The following is a 22,007-nucleotide window of genomic DNA, read 5'->3' on the forward strand; positions in this document are numbered from 1 at the left end:
CAGAGGCAAAGTGGTTTTTTGCAACTTGAGTGAACTTTAGAAATGCCCACCTTTGCATTCTGTAAAAAATTTCGGGGTTTTTCCTGACATACTCGCACTATCCTCTTTCTTAACTCTTTTTGGGTACTTGGTTAGGTCAAATAAACATTGTCTCGAAAGTTTCGAATGAATATAAAGAAATCCAATCGATTCAAATCTGGGGATCTAGCGGGCCATCGAATAGCTCCATGAGCACCCATTCATCGTTCACCAAAATAATTTAAATGATTTAAAAATACAAAATTCATGCGTGCATTATGTGGTATGGCGCCGTCCTGATGAAACACGACTCTATTCAACACTGCTAATGGTATCTCACCCAGAAAGTTGCTTATTTCGTTTGATAATAAATAATATGATATTAGTCCATTCTATCTCCAAAAATGCCACACCACACGTTAACACTAAATCGTCTTTGGAAATTTTCTTCCACAGCAACAAATGTTTCGACAAATGAATATTCAGAGCTTACTTAAAATCATTTCGAGCATTTAGAACAAACTTCTCTCTTGTTTATTTTGGTCACTTGATTTTTAAATTTTGTACATTTACTCCTTAATTTCTTGACTCTTGTTTAACGAGTGGGTATAGTTCTTTACATTTTTATATTCAGAAGACAAATCTCTACAATACTGAATAAAAAAAAAATGTACAGTACTATTTGAAAAAAACAAGCTGATGTTCATCTGTCAAAAACTGGACGCATGATTTTTTTTTATTTAGTTGGTATTGAAGTGTTTTCAAAATAATTTCATTTGATGTGTCATTTATTCAAATCGGATAAAAAATAAGCAAGATACAGCATCAAAGGTTTTTCGTCAGTCACCTGTATATTCCGTTGGCATGATATTACGCAATTAAGCCACAGATCACTCGTAAATTGTATTAGTGATGAAAGACAAACAAAATTTACAAATCCTCAAATATTAAATGTTCATGGTATTATGAAAAGTACTGAACGCCACACGGCCGATACGCAAATAACAGACTGGGCTGATTATAAAATCTCGGCTGTCGCCTCGATTTTACAATATACAACCGCGTCTGTTATTTTTGCTTCATGTCGGCCTTATGACGTTATAGTATATAACGGTATTAGGCCGATAGGCCGATATGGGTTATATAACAGACGAGGTTGAGATTTTATAATCAACGGAGTCTGTTATATCCATATCGGCCGTATGTTGTTTTATAGTTTTCTTTATACCAATAATACTTAACATTTAACGATGATTTATTTGTAAGACTGACATTTCTCTTTACTTCAAAAATTAAATTTAGTTGTCATTTGTGCCGTAACCGTAGCAACGGCAGCAAAAATAACGGCCTCGGTCTGATAATTTTGAATAACGGCCTAGACTGTGTCATATCAATCAAGCATTGAGTACTGATAAATCCTAATAACAGTATGGTATAAAGAAAATAACTATATCGGGCCAGTTAGTTAACTCTCCGATAAATACAAAAATCATATAACGTGATTGGTTACTTTCTAGCGTTTCTATAGCAACGCTTGATTTAACCGGCCAGAAACCGGGCATAAGTCACATAAGGCTTATTTCTGAATTTATTTTGTACGCAACCAAAAATACTAATGACGCTGACCACCTGATATGGTTTATAATGTGATTTAATTTAGTAATCAACGTAGGTATGTAATTTGGCTAAAAATGTCAAAATGACGTTATCTTGTTCTGATTAATGAAATCAAAAATTAAATTCATCAACTGCCCTCTTCCGACCTGTGGACGGTGCACAGCCAATAGCTACGCAAACCGAGGACACAATTAATGTACCGACTTTGCATCTATAATATGTATTTTATTTTATCTATGATTGCCGAGTTCACAAAGCTCACCGAGTCCGTGAAATAACATTGAAATAATCGACGAGGGCGGCTTTGTAGAGATGGAAGGAACATTCACCCTACAGCCCAGAGTTGGCACGGAGTGATTATTATCTCTTTCCTAAATTAACAAAACACTTGAGGGGACGCCGTTTTTCTTCGGATGAATACCTGAAAGCTGAAAGAAGCAGTAGAGACTTTTTTGAGGACTTTTTTTATGCATAACCTTATTGGAAAAACGGAATAAATGTGTAACCGTTAATGGATCATATGTTGAAAAATAAAATTCTTCTTTTCTTCCAATTCTTTTCCTTCATAGCTAGCTAGATAATATAAAAATCTCCCCTCGTACCTTCAAAGTGATAGTAACATGCTCAGTCGTGTTAAAGTTGAACATTATGTTAGGAAAGTCTTTTGCTTTATTCAAGGTGGGGCGACATAAGTCTACGGATATACTTTCACCTTCATTTCGTTAGCCAAGTTTCACTCTTTAGTATCAGTTATTTGTACATCCTTAATAGAATAAAAGTTTTCAAAATAAATTTACCATGAATAAATATATTTGTGTGTTGGTGAGTTCTCCTGTAATGTAAGCGAATCTAGTATAATTAAGTAATATAAATGATTTTAAGATCATCCTTATCGGAGTGTTTGCAACCGTTTCTTTGGCAATTCAACCACGAGCTCCAAACTTTCAATACTTCGAAAGGTAAAAGTGAATTTAAAAATTAAAACTGTATTTGACAAGACGTTCTTTAGGCCGAAGTATCGATATCCATACTACGATGAAAATGGAGTTGGGCGCTTGTTGTATGGTTATGGAGATGATAAACTTTATCAGTATAAAACATTTACACCCCTAGAAGGAATTCATTGACAGAAATGTGAATGCAATATGTAATGATTAGTTGTTACTCTAACATTTTCAGCAAAATATTTAATTATATAAAATATATACCTAAGTAAGTATTTTATACAACTAGATTTTACAATCTTTTCTCAAAATTGTATGCATAATTAAAATGTTAAAATAACAACAATAGGTTTACGACACTAGTCAAATAATTTTCATTTTCTTGTTTTTTTTTAGTTTTTATTATTAAAAAATAAAGCATAATTTTCCATTTTTTTCATTTATTAATCCATGTATAGTTGTAAAAAGTGTGAATTATTGATCGTAATTGTCAGTACACTGTTTTTCTTTTGGTTTTCCTCTTTTGTCAATTGTATTTCACTATTTCTCAAAACTATTTCATATTTACGTCACTTTCACATTTAATAGAGATAGAAAATAGTTTTGAGAAATAATGAAATACAATTGAATACAAAAGAGGAAAACCAAAAGGAAAACACTGTATTTACCTATTTTGTTGTTCTACCGGGAACAATAGGTACTTCCTATTTACAAAGATCAAAATGTCATTTGTACTCCCAAGGGATTAATAATTACTGAAATTCCAAAGGAGCAAAATAAAAATAAACAAACCAAACAAACTCTCTAATCAACACAGTAAATATCAAATAGCACCACTTAGCAGTAATATTTTTCTTAACTTTATGAATACCTATAGTACCTACCTAATACTTCCGTGGCCTTTTCAGGGGCCTCATCTGTATCAAAAGTTTATACCTAATTTACTGATTTTCTCTGAGTAGGTACTTTGGTATTATTACATTTAAAATGGCGAACATTCTATGAGCCTTGTTGACGGTTCGTGGCAAAATCACAACGTTTTATTTCTTTCTAAATATTTATTTTGATTTCAAATTCGGAAGTGCAAAAGTAGCGTAGAAATTAAGGGATTAAAGTAAAGTGCACCATTTGAATTCTTGGCTGAGCGTATGTAAGTGTAAACTGCCATTTACGACAACCTCAGCAAACAGATAAGTAGGTATAAAATTGTCTTTGTGAAAGCACTAAAGTGAAAGTTACATATTGTTATATTATGTTAATATCTTAAACGGGTATGTCATTCATAATTATGCTATTAAACATGCAAACCAAGTAGTAAACCTATCTAATATGCGGATGAACAAAAAAAAAAAAAACAATTTGATAAAGATGATATTCGAAAATACATCTTACAAATTGTTTGTTACCTGTTCAAAAAAGTACCGTTTCTGTGACAGTCTTCAATGAAGTAATTTATCGTTGACATTTTTTATTTTAGACTGCATGCAATAATAATTATTGTATATCTAGATGTTTATAATGAAATAAGAAAATTAGTTTCTCTTAAATTATCATAATTACAACATTAAGGTCGCCACAAAGTATTGCCATTCATGACCACGCTTGCAATCAACATAACAATTGTACATAAGTGTACATAAAATAGAATTCGGAACATGGAGTGAACAAAGACAATCATTACCAGATGTAATTGTGTATTACGCGACACGACTTACAAAACAAGCGCGCGAAAATAAATTTGACCACAGAAACTCATAAGCACAGTTTAATAATAATTGCAATCTATTAATGAATGTAGGTAGGTACCTACTAATAATTCTTATATTAATTACTTGACATATTTCTTTGTAGAATATTTCAACACAAAAGTTTTTATATTCTGACGTTCTTGCTCTTGAGCAAATGCCAACTTCCTCATCGCTGAAAATTCAATTAAAAAATCATTGACTTGACTGCTTGCTAATTTATTAAATCAAAATAGTGACGCTTGAAAATAAAACCGTTTTGTGATTAGTGCTCTCCTAGTGGATACCGCCTCACGCCTTACCACAAACCGATTCATAGTTTGTGTAATACATAACAGACTTATTTATCCTAGGCAAAATAGGTGACTACTTAACATTAGGACTTTTTCATTGAGTACAGTTTACTCAGAATATTCCTGATTGGCTGACAATAATGTATACCTATTTAATTTTTAATAATTAGATATGTTATAAACTGAGGTTTCTGATTGACCACGTAATGGTGCTTCATCAATTCAGGGATCAATCAAAATCTTTAGGTTACAAATAAAAACTGTAACAGTTGATTTTATGAGTTTTGTAGTTTTGTTGTTTTAATTAATTAAAGTAAGTTACAAAGGTCAGGAAATTTTGCATACATTTCCAAATAAAAAGAAAATTTAATGTTGTTTGCAGTTTAGTTTTCAATGGATGTTGACCAATTTTTGTTCGATTTAATAGACGATCATGAAGAAGCTCGTAGCCACCAATTTTAAACAGATATTAGAATTACATATGTCAGACTGTTGAATAAGCTGGAAACTAACTGTGAGATTATAAAAATTAAATTCTAGATTCAACAAATCAAGACACATTAGTTTCATAGTGTAATTTTATCATCAATTGATAATTACGAATTATCATCAACTGATTATTATTATCAATTACAAATAATTACAAATAGTTTATTTATAGTTCCTTTTCATTTGTCACGATTATTTTTAGTTATACAGGATGTTCCAAAACTATCGGCAAAAAATGTTACCGAGCAATTTCCCATATCAGTATTAAAGCTAAATCATAATCAAACATTTTTTATGCGTCTGTATGTTTTTATAAAGGTTTGAATTACTAAAAAAGTGGCAACATTGTACAGAAGATGTTCTGAATATGATAATAATAAGCAGTAAAACAGCAGTAAATCAGTAATCACAGCCACCACTTTAGTATAGTTATAGTCTACAGCCTCTACGGTCTACAGTTATTGCAATGATCTGCAAATTGTAAGGTAAATCGAAGTTGCCAAATGTAAATTTAAAAAAATAAATAAATGAAATGAGCGTTTAGAACCAACTGAGCCGTATGATTTCCCATTCGTTAAGCCTTTCATTAGCTAAATAATTGATTAGACAAAGTGAGAGTATATGCCAAGTACTATGTTAGACAAAGACAAAACAATTTAACGACGTTCTTTAACTTTAATGAAAGGAAAATCATACGGCCCAGTGTGTTTAATTTTTTTTTAAATAAATATAGATGATCCACGAAGGCGATGAAAATGTATAACTGGTTGCGTTTCAATGTTTGTAAGGCCCATTATTACTCGCGAATAACCCTGTATAAACATTCACCAAACGCCTGACATACGACATACCTACCATCAAACTATTGTGAAACAAAAGAACGTCGGTTTGGTCCACCATATGGTTCTCCACGATAGACTAGCCACAGTGAAATTCATTACAGAGTTGTGGCAACGCAGAAAAAAAATTGCACAATCAATAATTAGGTACTTAAGAAAGGTGACCAAAAATATTAACACCAGATCAGATATTGATACCTATATTATTTTTATACCTAATTAGGATCCGGATGGATTTCAAAAAAGATTTGTTGCGGTGGATCACCACTTCCCTCACCTTTTCAAAAATTTTGTGTACCTAACGATTTCAGCGAGAAAAGTTACGTTTTTTGGGATTTGGTAGGTGCTCTTGATTGAGCATTTAGCGCATGAATAGAGTGAACCAAAGCAAAAAGAAGGGGAAAATTGAGGTCACAACGCCGGTTTCAAAATATTGCCAGATCTAACCATTGCCACATCAGTGATCAATGTTTGCTCACGAAAAAGAACACTTTCCTGATTTCCGGAGCATGAACGGAACCAAAGCACTTCAGCGTCATCATGTACAATACTCTACTGTCTTAAAACAGCGTTGAGAAATAACATTGTTTAACTGTTCCAAGTCTTTTGCTTCTACATCGATAAACACGTAGAATAAAGGTGACATTTACTTAATTTATGAATTGCAGTGGCATGGCGGGTCTTTGCGTAAATTTGTCCTTGTAGATTTCTAAGTCGTAAGTAAAGGTGCAACACCCGTATTTCGAAACGTCGCCGTTAATAAACCAATTTTGAATCATTTTGCTGTGGCTGTAAATTCTTAAAAATGATCTTGTCCATGTGATTTATAGGTATGTGCGTCAATTAATTTTTTGTTTCGCACGAAATTATTAAAGTAAGTAATTATACAGATACATACGAGTACCTACCTACCTATTTTAAACAAACGACAGAGAATTGTCTGGTTAAAAAAATATACATAATATCATTAATATTGTTACTTGCAGATATAGATACGGCAAGTTATTTTTAATAAATCTCTGAATTGGATCATGCTGCATAAGCAATTATTTCGCAAATGCTGTATATCATTTTTTTTTGTTTTTTGTGCAATACCACTTTAGTATGACGTGAAAGTTCGCACAACCTACTAGAATAATATAAAAAATACTTGTACGTACCTACCTGATTGACATAAATTCTCTGCATATTTCTCAGTTTCAAAAAATTGATAATCGAATTAGGTTTTTCAAAACTTAGGCTACATTTGTAACATGGGAAGGAATAATAAATGTTTATTTTATTATTATAGGTAAGTACTCTTATTATTATATTTATTTAATCTGGCAATCCTAAAATCACTGATATATTTTTTTAAACATAATTTTTGATATTTATGTTCCTAGTCATGTCTAAGTCTTACATCACTTCGAGAATAACAATTGGTTAATATCTTTAAACAACTTCCATTTTTACGAACTGAAGCTTAACGGGGTGTGCTAATCAAGTGTTCACAATATTCATATTGTGGTGAATAAGAGACAGAAAGAGAGCCAGAACGGCCAGAACTATGCATTGATCTTTCACAGAAATTCCAGTACGTTTTCAGGTCAGCACATTAATTTGTTATTAAGTTATATTGGCAAATAAAGGTACCTATTTGTGCAATAATTACTGCACATTACTCAAGTTTCCACTTCTTCTGTTGATACAAAATACACACCACATGCACTTTCTCTCTCCGTTTTGTGCGGAACGTTGTCACAGTGCAACTGAATAGCTGAGTGTTTGAAAATGTGTACTTTATCCTTCAAGGTAACTTTTTTCTGTCAATTAAAAATGGGACATTTTTCTATTACATTTTAGATAGTGCTGTTGCTCGGCTTGATTTCTTCAAGTGTGTGTACAGTAAAAGTAGTTAAAGACTTGATACAATTCAACTTAGCCGGTCATCCAGTGCTGCACAAAGAGTCTACATGGGACTTCGATCCAGAAGTGGGCGCCAGACGGTCTCGACAGTACCAGGAAATTAACGGTAGATTAGGAGAGAAGGCTATCGAACGTTTAGGATTGGGAATTGACGGTTACGATAAAGAACGATTGATACAACAGCGGATAAGGGATGAAGGTCACTTAAACGGTGTAGATGAATACAGTAGATGAATAAAATTGTCATTAATTTATTAGTTATCTTTAGTATGTTACAAAACAAAATTATTACTTGAAAAATAATATTTTATATAAATAAATATACAACAGTAGTGGAGTATTATAATTAGATGACAGTCTAAACATTTCTTAATACTAACCACTGTATCAAAATTGACCAACATTATTAGAATTACGAACAGATTAAAACCTACAACATTTATTTTTAACACCGTATCACCCATACTGATCGTTCAAAATAACTATAGTGTAAAGTCACTTATTGCTGAAAAAAATTATACGTTGTTTTATACAGTGTGGAAACTTTAACTGGAATAGGCGGTTTTTGTAAAAAAAATCCCGAAACAGATGGATTTTTGTTTTTTTTTTGCCCACATTTTGGCGCATATGGTTTGTGCACACCTCCTCCCGGAAGTGCACAACCACCCCTATTTTTTTTTTTTCAAATGTAAGGGTGTTTGCAAACTTCCGGGAGCAGATATGCAAAAACCATATGCGCCAAAATGCGGGCAAGGAAAAATAAAAATCGACCTGTTTCAGGATTTTTTACAAAAATTACCTATGTCCAAGTTATGAATTTTATTCCAGTTAAAGTTTTCACACTGTATGTGGATGAGTTAATATCATACATAATTTAATTAGCGTTGTAAATAGTACATTTAAACGGCAGATTACGCGTCTCATTTTTCGAATATAAAATTTAACATGGAATGCGACGTACCGTTACCTTTCTAGAAATGCGAGGCACAACACAATTGAACATTTCTTACTTACGCTCTAACCGTGTCCGGCAACATTACGATAAAGATCAATAAACAAAGAACATATTGTCACTGCAAAATGCATATAAAATTTTAAAAAATCCAAAGTACCTATCACTTCACTAAGTGTAAGACGGATTAGTCCTGTCGCTTGGGTAGTTCCGTGTCCTGGTCGACACCGTTCGGAATTTGAATTCCCCAATGATCCTACATTTTATTTGGTAGCAGTAAGTACAGCCAAAAATTTACGTCGATATATTGCACTTTCAACGATAAATTTCTACGCAAACCGTTTTATTAAGAGATGACGCAGCCGTTACTTTCTTGTACTGCAGCATCAATTATGACTTCATTATCTTTTCCTTCTTTCACGTTACTCGTCTTCGTCTTAATTTCGTTGAGCCTGTCGTTTGCGTTGTGATTACTGGGTACGTTCATATTTTTTTTCTCTTTGATGGATCCACACTGACTGGAATTGTCGTAATTCGAGCTGGTTTTACGAGATCGGGTCGGAATCGGTGATGAAATTTTATTGAGCGATGCTGACACTGCCTGTTGGTGCTCTATGATCTTTTGATGCTGAATTTTTGTTTCGAGTATTTTTGATAGGACGGATATCTGATTTTGTATTGCCAACATGAACGCCTTATAGCCCAAACTAAAAAAAATATGAAAATATTACGTCTTATGTAAAAGTTTTTTTTTTAAATACAGGCTCATTATAAATGTGTTTAACATGGTAGTGGGCTATGACTTATGCAGTGCGTTCTTAAGGTTCGGAATAAATTCGATAAAACTGTAAGTATTAATTTCGAGAAAAGTCCTCGAAGAGGTCAACTTTGTTTTTAAAAAGTGCATATTCTTCAGTACCTACTGTACTTATATTGACAGCTTTTAATCTCCTAATAATGACGTCATCAATTTTTTCTTCTCTTTTGATAGACCTTCGTACTAGCTAAACGATGAATGAAAAAAATTGATACCTTATACAGAGTGTCCCCAAAAAAGAAGACGAGTCCATAACTCCGTTATTTATCGGAAGATTTTAACTATCTGTACACCAAATTAAATGGTTGTTAATAGGCTATAAAATGGCCTAATAAATTCAAGTATAGCTTGAAGGGCTTCAAGGGTAAACTGTCAAAAAAACATTTTTTTCAAATGGGATTACATATTTTTTTTAGTAATTCTAATAGAGATTTTTATTCTGAAAACAACAATGTATCACAAGTATACATTTAAATACCAAAAATTCACAAAAAAAATATGTAAAAAACACTACTATCGTCTATGTTCCATTTTGCGCTAAACATTGGCGGCATATCAGCGCAATCCCACATGTTATTATTTGTTATTTGTTTTTCCAGCTACCTTAATTTAGTTATTACACTGTAACGCAATGCATTTTGATAGCTTTTCGCTTGGTGCTCGTTATTTGTTTCAAAAGTTAGTGTTATTTTTTTTATGTGAAGTTATACTTGTGATACATTGTTGTCTTCAGAATTAAAATATCAATCAGAATTACTAAAAAAAAGTATGTAATCCCATTTGAAAAAAAATATTTTGGCAGTTTAGTGTTGAAGTCCTTGGAGCTATACGTCAATTTATTAAGCCGTTTTGTAGCCTATTAGCAACCATTTAATTTGGTGTATAGATAATTAAAATCCTCCGATAAATAAGGGAGCTACCGACTCGTCTTTTTTTTTTGGGACACCTGTATAACAATTTTTTTGAGAAAATGACGTATTTTACTTCAAAAATTCGATTTAATTTTTTATGTAAATTTTTTCTATGGGTTTAGTTACAATCGAAGATTTATTTTAATAGACGCGCCAATTTAGAAGATTTGCGGCAGAGAATAAGCCCTGACATTATTGAGCGCAGTGTACAAAGTGTCGGTGAGTGCCAAATCGTTGCCGGGGGGCAATTGCAATATTTACGTTAAATTTTATTGTCAACCTTAGATGTTTGTTTTTGTTTAATGTCAATTAAAATTTTTACAATTACATTTTCGTGTAACTTTCTACTAAAAAGTAAAAACGACTCATTAAGTGATAAATAAAAAAAGAAATGTTGCAATCAATTAATAAATGTACTTTTGTACAGAAGAACCGTGGTGGGTCCTCTGCTCCCTCTATTTCTGGGAATTATTTGGAAATAACAATGTTTCGACGAACGTACGAAATAACAATTATTATTTTACCATTCTGTAGTTGTCCAATATTGCAAAAGTAGTAGACCCTGCCGAAGTCTAGATATGGCTTCAATCGATTGATCTGGAGATTTTGCTGCGTTGACTGTCCTCAAAACAGCCATTGCGTCCCTCAGCAATACAGAAATTATTAAAGACCATTCCAGGCAACTTGCTTCCATGAATAATTGCAATAAATATCTGTAACTTGTCATTAACAAGTGAAAGAACAAAGAGTAAATTCAAACCTGAGCTGAATTTCCGATCGATGAGAACCTTTGTTATCTGTATTCGACAACTGTTCTAATATCTGAGATGACGGTACTTCCCAATTATCATTGGTCGCATTTCCCATTACGTCATCGCCCCACACAGAACTGACCGTACTCATCATACTCTCGTCAATTCCTCGCTCGGCTTCCACCGTCTTATCCCCCAAGTTGTACACATCATTTTTGCAGTACATAAAAGTAGACTCTGTGGGAAGGTCACATTTGTCATCTATTTTGTTACCGGGACTCTCTACGTCGCTTTGTGACAATTCACCGAGTTCAGTTTCAGCTATCTGGCTCGACGTATCCAATGTATTTATCGGTGTAATTAGACCAGTACAAGGCAAGCCTTGGAAACTCATGTAGCCACTGTCCCCCACCCTGCTCGAAGTAGTCTGGTAATTGATATCAATTTTCAACAACTTTAATCTATCTTCGAAATTCGGCTGGCAACTGTCGACTAAAATAACAATATAAATACGAACAAGTTCGTAAAACCAAATCAGTTTACCTGAAACGATATTCTGGAGGGGAAACGTGGCGGGAGAGGGATACGGCCATAAAAATTCGTCGTGTAGTTGTTTTAAAGCCTGAACGAAATTATCTATTCTAGCGGCTCGATCTCGCTCTTTTCCCAACCAGGCCACCAAATGAAAATCCAAATGCGCCGCGAAATAGCCCAAGTCAGTTAAGCGACGCATGGAAAGTAACCTCCTTGCATGCTTTTGTAAAATGACGTCGATGAAAAATTCTTCGGCGGTATTACTAGATGATCCTCGATTTTCGTGTTTGTTCAAACCGACCGTGCTCGGTACGGATTTTTTTCGATTAGTTTTTGGCGATTCCGCGTGACTGTTACTGAGAGTGTTGGTGGCGCTGCCTCTGCTGTCGACCATTTTCGGTGATATCGTTGTACTGTAACTTCGAACTCTCGGTCCTTGAACGTTTCCGAGTATTAAAGAAAGGTCTTCGGCGTTAGGACTGACAGGTGGAGTTTGTTGAGACAATCCCAGTTTAGGGGGTAAAATAAATGAAGTACGCGGAGATTCAACATCATTTGGATCTGTAAGAACTGGGTGTTATAGTGAAACAGTTGTCAACTGGCGGGTTAAATTACCAATTGCTCTGAGGAATCGGACTAGGTCTTTGGCTAGTTCCCATTTTGACTGTTCTAGAGCGGTGTTTAGCAACAACGTCGCGTACTGTCTGCTGACAGAGGAAGTTTCTAAATTTTGTAAAATAATGAGGTAGGAAGCGGCTGTGTCCAGTTGTCGTTTAGTCATACACTCCTGGAAGAGATCTTTTGGTTTGCCGGCTGCTGAAAACAAATACGGCCACAAGGCAATTTCAGTCTTTCTAGCACATTGCACTACTGTTTGTAAGTATACAGGAAATTCCATAATAAACTCTATTACACTCGGCAGCTGCGCATCTGGAATTGGTTCTTTACTAGTAGCCTCTTCCTCCAAAACCTACGACAAATTGGTTACGACTAAACCATCTAAAAAAATAATTGTAACGTACCTCGTGCAACAACAACTCCAACGAATGTGGAAAATATGGCAAACTCATACAACTTCGGGCTATTTCCCAAGCGTGATAACCAAGATTTCTTCTAATTAATTGACGTAATATTTGATGAAGGTACACTTGACTCTGTACAATTTTATTTCTTATATAAAAATTGTGAAACTTATTGCAAAACTTACAGTACGTTGCAATACACTAAATGGTAGCGAAAACGGTGAATTGGAATCAGACGTATAGAGGACAGTGTCATTTTCGGCTCCCAAAATGATTGCATCTTCGAAAAGTATTGCTAAAATAAAACACTATCACTCACTGTCAAGTGTCAATACTAAAATATTTTTTTCTGGTGAAAATCATCATTATATGCGGCGGACTAACATCAATAAAGCATGCACAATGAAAACACAGGGTGTCAGCAACAATTTCTCAACATTATAGTTTTAGTTTTGACGCCATTTTTAAATTGTGGATCGTTTTCTCATTGCGCGCCTGTTCACAATTTTATCGAATTATTGGAGTGATAGAAGAAACGAATACTTTTTACAGAATAATAAAGCTAAAAAATTCTCATCAAAGTCGCCTTTGAACTTAAAATGCATGACTTAGCGATAGCAGAATGTGTCCTTAGAAAATGTTTACAACACATGAAGAAACAAATGGTTTTATGCTTATGTCAGAAAGGACATTCTACTTTAGGTTTGTAGATTTAAAATAAACGTTAATTTTCTTTGTCAATGTTTCCAACTTCAAAATTAACGGACGCAAACCTCGCAATCATGTTACGGCGTACTTTTCGACTACAAAGCGTGGCAAAGCTATCTTGCATAAAACTTTTTTTAGACGTATGTCAGTACACTACAACTTCTTATAATTCAAGCTGATAAGTTTATTTACCTAACGGATATATTTTAAGATGAAACGGTAACATGATTCTCTTTGACATGAAAGTGTGTGTCTTATCACCATCTTTTGGGTACAAAGGTAACCAAACTCTCATACCATGCGCCCCACAAAATAGCCACAGCGCTTCAGTTAGATGTGCCTGTAAATATCATCTTTAAATTTGATAATGTTTAATGAAAGGTAGACTCACTTTTTCAGTTTTTCTTGTACTCGGCACCCAAACATTTTCAACACAACTAGCAAGAACAGTGGGCATAGAGCACGTGTACCGTTCTCCACTCTGAACCTCCCTTTGAACCATAAGTAGCCTTCCGCTGACGTTTAAAACTATATTTTCAGAATTGTTGTGTTGTCCACGTCCAGTTTCTGTTCGCAGTGACGTTAAAGTCACAGAAACAATACAAGCGGGGTGGACGGCTAACGCAGAAATGTCTATGACTTGTACTTTATACACCTCTATACTTCCCGCTGCAAGTACAACACTGATAGAACAAAACAATCAAAGGTTAAGACATTTACCTGTGTGATTCTGTTTCAGCACCCAAATCGACACTTGCCCGTCAGAACCGAAAAGAATGAGTTGATCTTGGAGTATGTTCATCAGGAGCACGGGGGATGAAACTGTGACTATTTTTGCAAACTTATTATCTAATTTAGAATCTCTGGGGTAAAAACGAAGTTCATCAGAATTTTCAATGATGCTGTAGCATCCCATAACGATATAATCTCGCCACCACAACAGGCCTCCAGCCACGATAAAATCTTTTTCTTGAGTTTCGTTTCCAAACAACTTCCATCTTCTAGTCTGCATCGAATAATGGGCAAGGCCCGTTCGTCCAGCGATTGCCATATTTTGCCCCTCCGAGTCTATGGCTGAATACTAAAAAGGTGATCTACTCTTAAGTTTTTCTTTAAATGTATTATTTCTGTAAGTTTGATTTGTTTTGTTACCAATCACGCTACTAAATACATCGTGTGACTCAAGTAGTGCTAGAGGTAAAGTCAAAACGAAACATGACATCACGTGGTTTGCGCAGAAGACAAATGTAGATCAGTTGAATCCAGTTTACGTATGACAGTGGCGGAGTCAAAAATTAAAAAAAAAACATTTTTCTTTTTGTTTACGCTATTCAGGGTGTTAAGGGAATGTTCTGAAGATGAAGGTAGTTTTCATTATTCTATTAGCGGTTCTACAACAAAAGTAGATGACCTCGGTGTAGGATTTCTATCATCAGATGAAGAAAATTAAGTTTTGGTTAAGTTTTTGTCCCTAAGCTGATGATTGTATGATACGCCCCTGCCAGCGGTAAATTGGAGGGCGCCCTATCATGTTTCGTTGACTTTACCTCTACCGTCTATCAAGACTCCTTTATAACATCAAAGAGTGCTTTGAAAATTTAGCCGAGTGATAAACCATTAACTTTCTGTCATTAAGGTTCTCAGTTCAGTTCTTTGTAAATTTTGTTTTCGGTTAGTTTTGAAAAAACTCTCTTTTGTAATACCTCACAAAATGAAAAACAAACATCTTTAATCACAAATTGGAAGTTAAACTTGACAACTACATAATACCTGGCTACAACATACGGGAAATAAATCAAATTTGTGACAAAGCACTCTTGATCAGATTTTCATTTAGACACCCTATTGATTTTGTACAATTTGCACAGCAGTATTTTATTAACTCACCCTGATGGGCCAATTTGTGGCAGAATACGTTGACGGAAGTGGTATTACAAGCCACTGCCTTCCTTCAGCTAAAGTCGAACTTACTGAGATGGACTCTCCAAAAACACTTTCATCTTTAACAGATCGTTCAGTGAACATTTTAATCAAAGTATCTGCAGAATTTATGTACAACTTGTCTTCTCCTTGTAAATATAGATGGCTCTGGTGACTCTAGATAAGAATACTTCTCAGCACAAACGTGAGGACATTATTTCAATACTAACCATACAAGGGTTTATTGTTAACGCACTTTTCATGAAATCCAGCTGAATTAGACTAGTACTGTGGGCAACATTTTCATTCAACTCGTCATTTTTAAGTGAACTTAATGTTTCATTGTGGACCATCCACAGTTGGTATCCTTCAGTGGCAAACTGCATTGACGTAATTTGTAATGGATTACATCTTTGCAGGTCCATGTTTAAACCATAGTCCCAACCAAGAGAACACATCAGAAGTGATCCAAACGTGGACCACATTGCGATACCACCTTTTGACCAAGCAGCAACCAATGCACAACCATCTGGGGTCCACAATATTTGTCCAACTGCACCTGGATCACCAGGATAGTCTTTGCTACTCAAGATACAGTTGTGGGAAATTTCAAGTCCACCCGTACTTTCATCTACGTAGTAAACGACACACTCAGAACTAAAATTTTGTATAATTATGTTTCACATAAAATACTAGTTTATCAATTTACTTTGCTCTTCCAAATGTTATTAACCTGTACTTATGATTCATTACTGTACATACAGCATCTTCAATACCTTGAGCCCAGATTCCTTGGACTTGCTAAAATGTAAGAAAGTTATAACCATTTATTTAGTAGATACATACGTACATTTGGATCAAATTTTAATGATGATGCTGTTAAAAATGCTGCTCGGCCATCATTTAACACTATTGAAAAACCACCAACTAGTGGAGAATATTCAATGTCAACTATGTACGTATTTTCTTCAACAATTGGAATAGCTAAATTTAAAAGTTGACAAAATTTCTTCTACTGATATTTATTAAAATTTACCTTTTGACACTTGCTGATTGATACAAAATGGTATCCTCTTCAAATCTAAATTATAATCTCGATGTTGAGTTCCATCCCAACGGTACCTTAAAACGTGACCTTGACTTGTAGATATCATAAACTCTGACATTGTTATACACACAATTCCTGTTATTTGTCCATCCCATACAAAAACTTCCTCACTCTAAAATGACAAAGATAAAATTTATTTTATGTTTATCTAATTACTGTTATCACCAGAGTTATAGAAAGTGGTGGTATGACTTCTTTAATAAACAACTCAGCACTATCCCTTCGCAAATTAACATGAGGACTATCCGTATGTATGTACAGTCCCTTATTGTCGGATCTTACTCCAAGTTTAAATAACAGCAAATGTCCCTCTGATGTCTACAACATTTTGATAAAGTGGCATTAAAAAAATAAATGTAAAGACATACTGCCACAACAATCATGCTAGAGTCAGGTTTCCATTCGGCTAAAATATTTATTCCAAATTTTTCCAAGGACTGTGCGGTTCGACGATGAAAGACTATGGGTAAGCATGGCTAGAAAAGAACTTTTGTAGCACTTGCTTCTGGCGTATATTGCATCTTTACTTTACAGAACCATATTGCTAGAGAATCATCTGTTAATATTGCAAAAAGAATCCTGTCCCTGTTACAAGTTATTTGCTTGATACTACGTTGTCCCAGTTCCGAGATTTTGATAACCTTTGGCCAACCGATTGGGAAATACATTTTCAACAATTTTTTATTTCAACAATTCACTAACATATTACAAAATAATTATATCCATTTTATAAATAAAACACAATATTTGACATTTAACGTAACGTCCATGTTGTTATAGAAAGTTTTTGTCATTCTGTCAATTGTTTACACGACCCAAAAAAATATATAGGTGGCGCTGCAGTCCCTCTTGTGTCACAGTAGATTTACTCATTCAGTAGGGACACGGAGCTGTTTCGGTTATCGCCAAATTCGAGTACGCATGTCTTCGCAGCGGCGGTCCTTTACAAGATGCTCGTAGCGTGGCGCTGCTGTTTTTGGCGCCTTCACGCCCTGATTTCTACATTACAACGGGTGTTTTTTAAAATTTGGCGTCGAAGTTAGTCGATTGTGAATGCGCTATACGGATCACGGATCAGCTGTTTAAATCTTACGCCTTTACATGAGTGGTGCGGACTCAACCGCCTCTCCAACAACTTCGACGCCAAATTAAAAAAAAAAAACACCATCAGTACTGGAACCATGTATCTTGATAGAAAGAAAATTTCTTTCCGTTTCTTAAGTTCCTTTCTATTTGCCGCAAACCAACCATGTAGAACCGATGGTGAAAACGGACGCATAGAAATAGAAAAATCTCCGTAGCGCACTTTTGCATCTTTCCAATTGTCCATCTTTGTCGTTCACCAACTCAATGCATATGGCGTTTTCTCTCAGAACTCAAGTCTGGCTGAGTGCAATGAATGAAATTGCCGCGAACGATGGTGTTGCCATCTATGGCATTTTCTAGCAAGGACCGCCAAAACCGCCATGTTATTAAAAAATCTGGCTGACGAAACTTCAAAGGTGCCGACCCTAGCTGTCCCTACTGAATGAGTAAATCTACTGTGCTTGTGTCTTGTCTTTTCTTTCTTGTCTTGCTCTTGTCGTTTGAAGGCTAAAGCTACGGTTTCTTACTAGAGAAGTACGCGGCGCACAACTCACGGTAAGTCGAGCGTTGCGCACAACCGCGTAAATCCAATCAGTTGATACTGATGGAAGCTTTTTTTTAGAAAAAGTTCAGCTGAACGCATTGTTGGCGTATGACGTATGAGTTGGGTGGTGTACGTCGTAATCAGTTTCGACTTGATAAAATCAGAGTCAGCGTCGAAAGAGTTAACAGTTTATTTTGAACAACAACAAAGGTAGAGTTACGAGTATAATCGGTACATGTTACCACTTTGATGGTCGAAACGGCAAGAGAGAATCTTGTCTTACATTAGTTACATTTTAAGAGGAAAGTGAAAGCGGCGCTTTCTCCTTGTGCGCACTTAGAAGTTAAAAGTCCCTAACTCCAGTGTTTACAAGTTCAAATTGTGGCGCCAACGTCCACTTCTTAACACCCCCCCTCAATTTGAATTTCCCTAGGATGTTTACATGTTAAGGTTGTCAAATTCCTAACCTAACAATTTTTACTATTTACAGATTTACAAATTATTCAGACCTAACACCTATTTCAGCACGAAGTTTATCAAATTGGTTCATTCCCAAAGGTTTAGTGAGGATGTCGGCTTTCTGATCTTCAGATTGTATGTAGCGTACATCAATCTTCTTTTCTTGATACAAATCCCTCAGGAAGTTGTACTTAACGTCCACGTGTTTCAGCCGTTGGTGTTCCCACTTTCGTAGTGTATGGATGCAGGACTGATTGTCTTCATAAATCACAACTGGCTCTTGTATATCGATGCTCAAATCCTTTGCAAGATTTATTAGCCACAAAAGTTCTGTGGTGGCCGTTGCAAGTGCCACATACTCCGCCTCGGTAGAGGACAAGGCGACGGTAGTCTGTTTTTTTGTTGCCCAACAGACTGTAGCCCCAAAAACTTCAATGAGAAAGCCCGAGGTGGATCTTCGATCAGTCCCTCCAGCCCAGTCTGAGTCAGCATACAAGACCAAGTAAATTTCGTTTCCATTCGTCTTTTGGACATAAAGACACTTATCATTTTTCGATCTTTCGAACATTAATTTCTCCATGAAAGTATCAAAACGTGAATTCCATGCTCGAGGCGCTTGCTTCAATCCATAGAGTGACTTCTTCAGTTTACATACCAGGTTTGAGGCAGCATTTAACCCTGGAGGGGGTTTCATATAGATTTCTTCGCCTATGTGTCCATGTAGAAATGCATTCTTCACGTCTAGCTGCTCGGCAACTAGACCTTTATGGTTTATGACCGACAGCAACGTTTTGACGGTGGTTAGACGAGCAACTGGCGCGTATGTCTCGCCGTAGTCAATGCCTGGTCGTTGGGAGCAGCCTTTTACGACCAGCCTTGCCTTGTATTTATCAAGATTTCCAGTCTCATCTCTCTTGATTTTGAACACCCATTTGCAGTCGATGGCTTTCTTGCCCTTCGGTAATTCTTCAAGTGTCCACGTTTCATTTTCTCTTAGCGCCGTCATTTCTTCATTCATTGCTCGCTGCCAATCCTCTTCATCAGGTCTTCCCTCTAACTCTTGATACGTCACCGGTACATTTTCGACACATGCACCTAGAGCAATCATAGAGATGTCGTAGTCTTCTAACTGCTTAGGAGGCCTTCTCTCACGATTGCTGCGTCGACACTCGTTGGCTTTTTCTTCGGTTTCAGTGTTGCTTTCAACCCTGTCCTTTTCATCTGTCTCTTCTTCTGCTTGCTCTTCTTCGACTTGCTCACTTCTATAGAACGAAGGTTCCTTGATTGCAAATTTGGTTTCATCAAAAACGATGTCTCTTCCACAGATAATCCTTTTTTCCTGTGGACACCAGAGCCGGTAGCCATTTGGACAGTACCCAACCATGTAACAGGTCTTCGTTCTTGAATCTAACTTGCTTTTCAAAATTTCATTTGGCAGTCGAAGATAAGCCACACAGCCAAAAATCTTCAGTTTGTTTAGATTTGGTTTCTCACCATACCATAGTTCTGCAGGAACTTGGTCTTTTAGGGATGAAGTGGGTGAGCGATTCACTAAATATGCAGCTGTCAGAATAGCTTCGGTCCACAAACACTTCTCCAATTTCGAACCGAGTAGCATACATCTCGCTCTTTCCATCAGCGTGCGGTTCATTCTCTCTGCAACCCCATTCTGTTGTGGGGTGTACCTGATGGTCAGTTCGTGCTGTATTCCCCTACTTTTTAGGTATTTTGTCATGTCATTTGAAAGATATTCTCGCCCATTATCACATCTGAGCCTACTTATTCTCCTCTCAAAGTGGCTGTTTACCATTGCTTCATATTGTTTAAAGTACTTGAAGACTTCTGACTTTGTTTCAAGTAAGTAAACTACAACAAAATGAGTGTAATCGTCAATGAAGGTTAGAATATACTGTTTCTCATTATATGCTTCATTCTGAATGGGCCCCATTAAATCGCTATGGACAAGTTGTAGTGGTCTCTGAGCTCTGGTTCTTAATTGGACATGTGGTAACTTCGTTTGTTTCCCTTCTACACACACCGGACAAATGCATGAATTTTTCGGTAGGTTTACTTCCATTCCATCAACCAGATCTTTCACCTTTTCGAGGCCAGTTCTCCCAATGTGTCCTAATCTTTTGTGCCACAGTTCTGCTGTGTCTGTTGTGCTCGATGCCACAGCAGCACACTCAACATCGGGCAGCTTGAAGGCTAGCTCATACAGTTTCTCTTTACGATGGGCTACTGCAACCAGTTCATCATTCTTGAAAATGTTTCCGTTCCCATTTTCAAATATAATCTTCAGCCCGTTCATCTCAAGTCTCCGCACTGAGAGTAAATTGAACTCCAGGTTTGGAACTACAAGCACATTTTTGATTGTGATACGCTTTGTTTGCTCACCTATAACAGTTTCGACGGGAATGTCTCCCATTTCTTTGGCAGTCAGAAATGTGCCTGATTTCGCGCTTCTGATTTGGATGGGTTTCTCGAGTGGCCTTACGTTCTTCAGGGAATTGCTGCTCTTCGCCAGATGCTCCGTACAGCCGGAGTCTAGGTACCACGAACTGTCTGCTTCTCCTTGTGCGAACCCGGCGAAGCACAGTTCTGTGTTGACTTCACAGATCTTTGCCTCTGTCTTTGATTTTGGCTTTCTGCACTCTGATTTTTTGTGTCCAATGATCCCACAGTTAAAGCATTTTAATTTGGACCTTCCATCAAACTTCTTGTTTCGGGTAGGTGCCACAAATGCTGATGAAGTAGAGGCTTCCTTCCCCTTTTCTTGGCGTGACCCTAACCTTTTCGACTCTTCGTCCAGTAGTCTATTCTTGACAAAGCTGATTGTCAGTTCTTCTGAGGCCAACGTCTCTATTGCAGTCACTACTGTATCATATTCCGGTGGCATTGTCAGTAGCAAGTGACACACAACGTCGCTCTGTTCAAGGCTTGCCCCAGCCGATTTAAGTTCGCGAATTGTTCCGTCAAACTTGAGAAAGTGTGTGTTCATTGAGTCTGTTCCTACGTTGAACTTCATTGTCAGCAGCTTCTTCCGCAGAAGCACCTGCGAAGCCATGCTCTTCCTCTCAAATGTGGTTTGTAGTGTGGACCACATTTCATACGCCGTCTCCGCATCTTTCACATATTCCAGATGACTGTCTGCAATTCTCTGTATTATCTGGGACTTGCACTTTTTGTCGTTTTTCCGAAGCTCTACCAAACGATCTCTCTTTTCCTTTTTCACTTGTTCCGTATCTCCTTCTTGAATTACAACCTTGGCGGAATACAGCTCCGTCACTAGTTCAAGAAGATCTTTTTCGTCCAGCAGCGCTTCCATCCGAAACTTCCAG

General features: G+C 36.2%; 2 protein-coding genes across 2 annotated transcripts; one reads left to right on the forward strand and one right to left on the reverse strand.

Moving 5' to 3' along the window:
- Positions 1–2,296: 2,296 nt before the first annotated feature.
- Positions 2,297–3,009, forward strand: LOC138123773 (uncharacterized). Its single transcript, XM_069038568.1, has 3 exons — positions 2,297–2,457; positions 2,518–2,594; positions 2,645–3,009. Exons 1-3 carry the CDS (start codon positions 2,434–2,436, stop codon positions 2,760–2,762), a joined length of 219 nt encoding a protein of 72 aa, XP_068894669.1. The 5' UTR covers positions 2,297–2,433; the 3' UTR covers positions 2,763–3,009.
- Positions 3,010–8,084: 5,075 nt separating this feature from the next.
- Positions 8,085–17,399, reverse strand: Rich (Guanine nucleotide exchange factor subunit Rich). Its single transcript, XM_069039121.1, has 18 exons — positions 17,105–17,399; positions 16,946–17,053; positions 16,743–16,895; positions 16,506–16,689; positions 16,320–16,453; positions 16,179–16,270; positions 15,700–16,126; positions 15,437–15,646; positions 14,270–14,630; positions 13,941–14,218; positions 13,742–13,889; positions 13,027–13,136; positions 12,842–12,973; positions 12,435–12,789; positions 11,829–12,380; positions 11,294–11,777; positions 11,058–11,246; positions 8,085–9,512 (listed from the first exon to the last, which is right to left on the reverse strand). The coding sequence occupies exons 1-18, from the start codon at positions 17,243–17,245 to the stop codon at positions 9,152–9,154; spliced, it is 4,419 nt and encodes a 1,472-aa protein (XP_068895222.1). The 5' UTR covers positions 17,246–17,399; the 3' UTR covers positions 8,085–9,151.
- Positions 17,400–22,007: the final 4,608 nt, after the last annotated feature.

Source organism: Tenebrio molitor, chromosome 2 (genome assembly GCF_963966145.1).
Source record: "Tenebrio molitor chromosome 2, icTenMoli1.1, whole genome shotgun sequence".
In the NCBI taxonomy this organism is placed as follows: domain Eukaryota; kingdom Metazoa; phylum Arthropoda; class Insecta; order Coleoptera; family Tenebrionidae; genus Tenebrio; species Tenebrio molitor.

Bases quoted from the DNA above. Each gene is read 5' to 3' on its own strand.
- Rich (XM_069039121.1), bottom strand. From the start codon at position 17,245: ATGTATTTCCCAATCGGTTGGCCAAAGGTTATCAAAATCTCGGAACTG. The intron at 14,219-14,269 runs GTAAATGTCTTA...TTGTACTTGCAG, and splicing joins GCTGAAACAGAATCACACAG to CGGGAAGTATAGAGGTGTAT. The intron at 9,513-11,057 runs GTAAAATAATAA...TATTTTTTTTAG, and splicing joins TATTGGACAACTACAGAATG to TTTGGGCTATAAGGCGTTCA.
- LOC138123773 (XM_069038568.1), top strand. From the start codon at position 2,434: ATGAATAAATATATTTGTGTGTTG. The intron at 2,458-2,517 runs GTGAGTTCTCCT...AATGATTTTAAG, and splicing joins ATAAATATATTTGTGTGTTG to ATCATCCTTATCGGAGTGTT. The intron at 2,595-2,644 runs GTAAAAGTGAAT...GACGTTCTTTAG, and splicing joins AACTTTCAATACTTCGAAAG to GCCGAAGTATCGATATCCAT.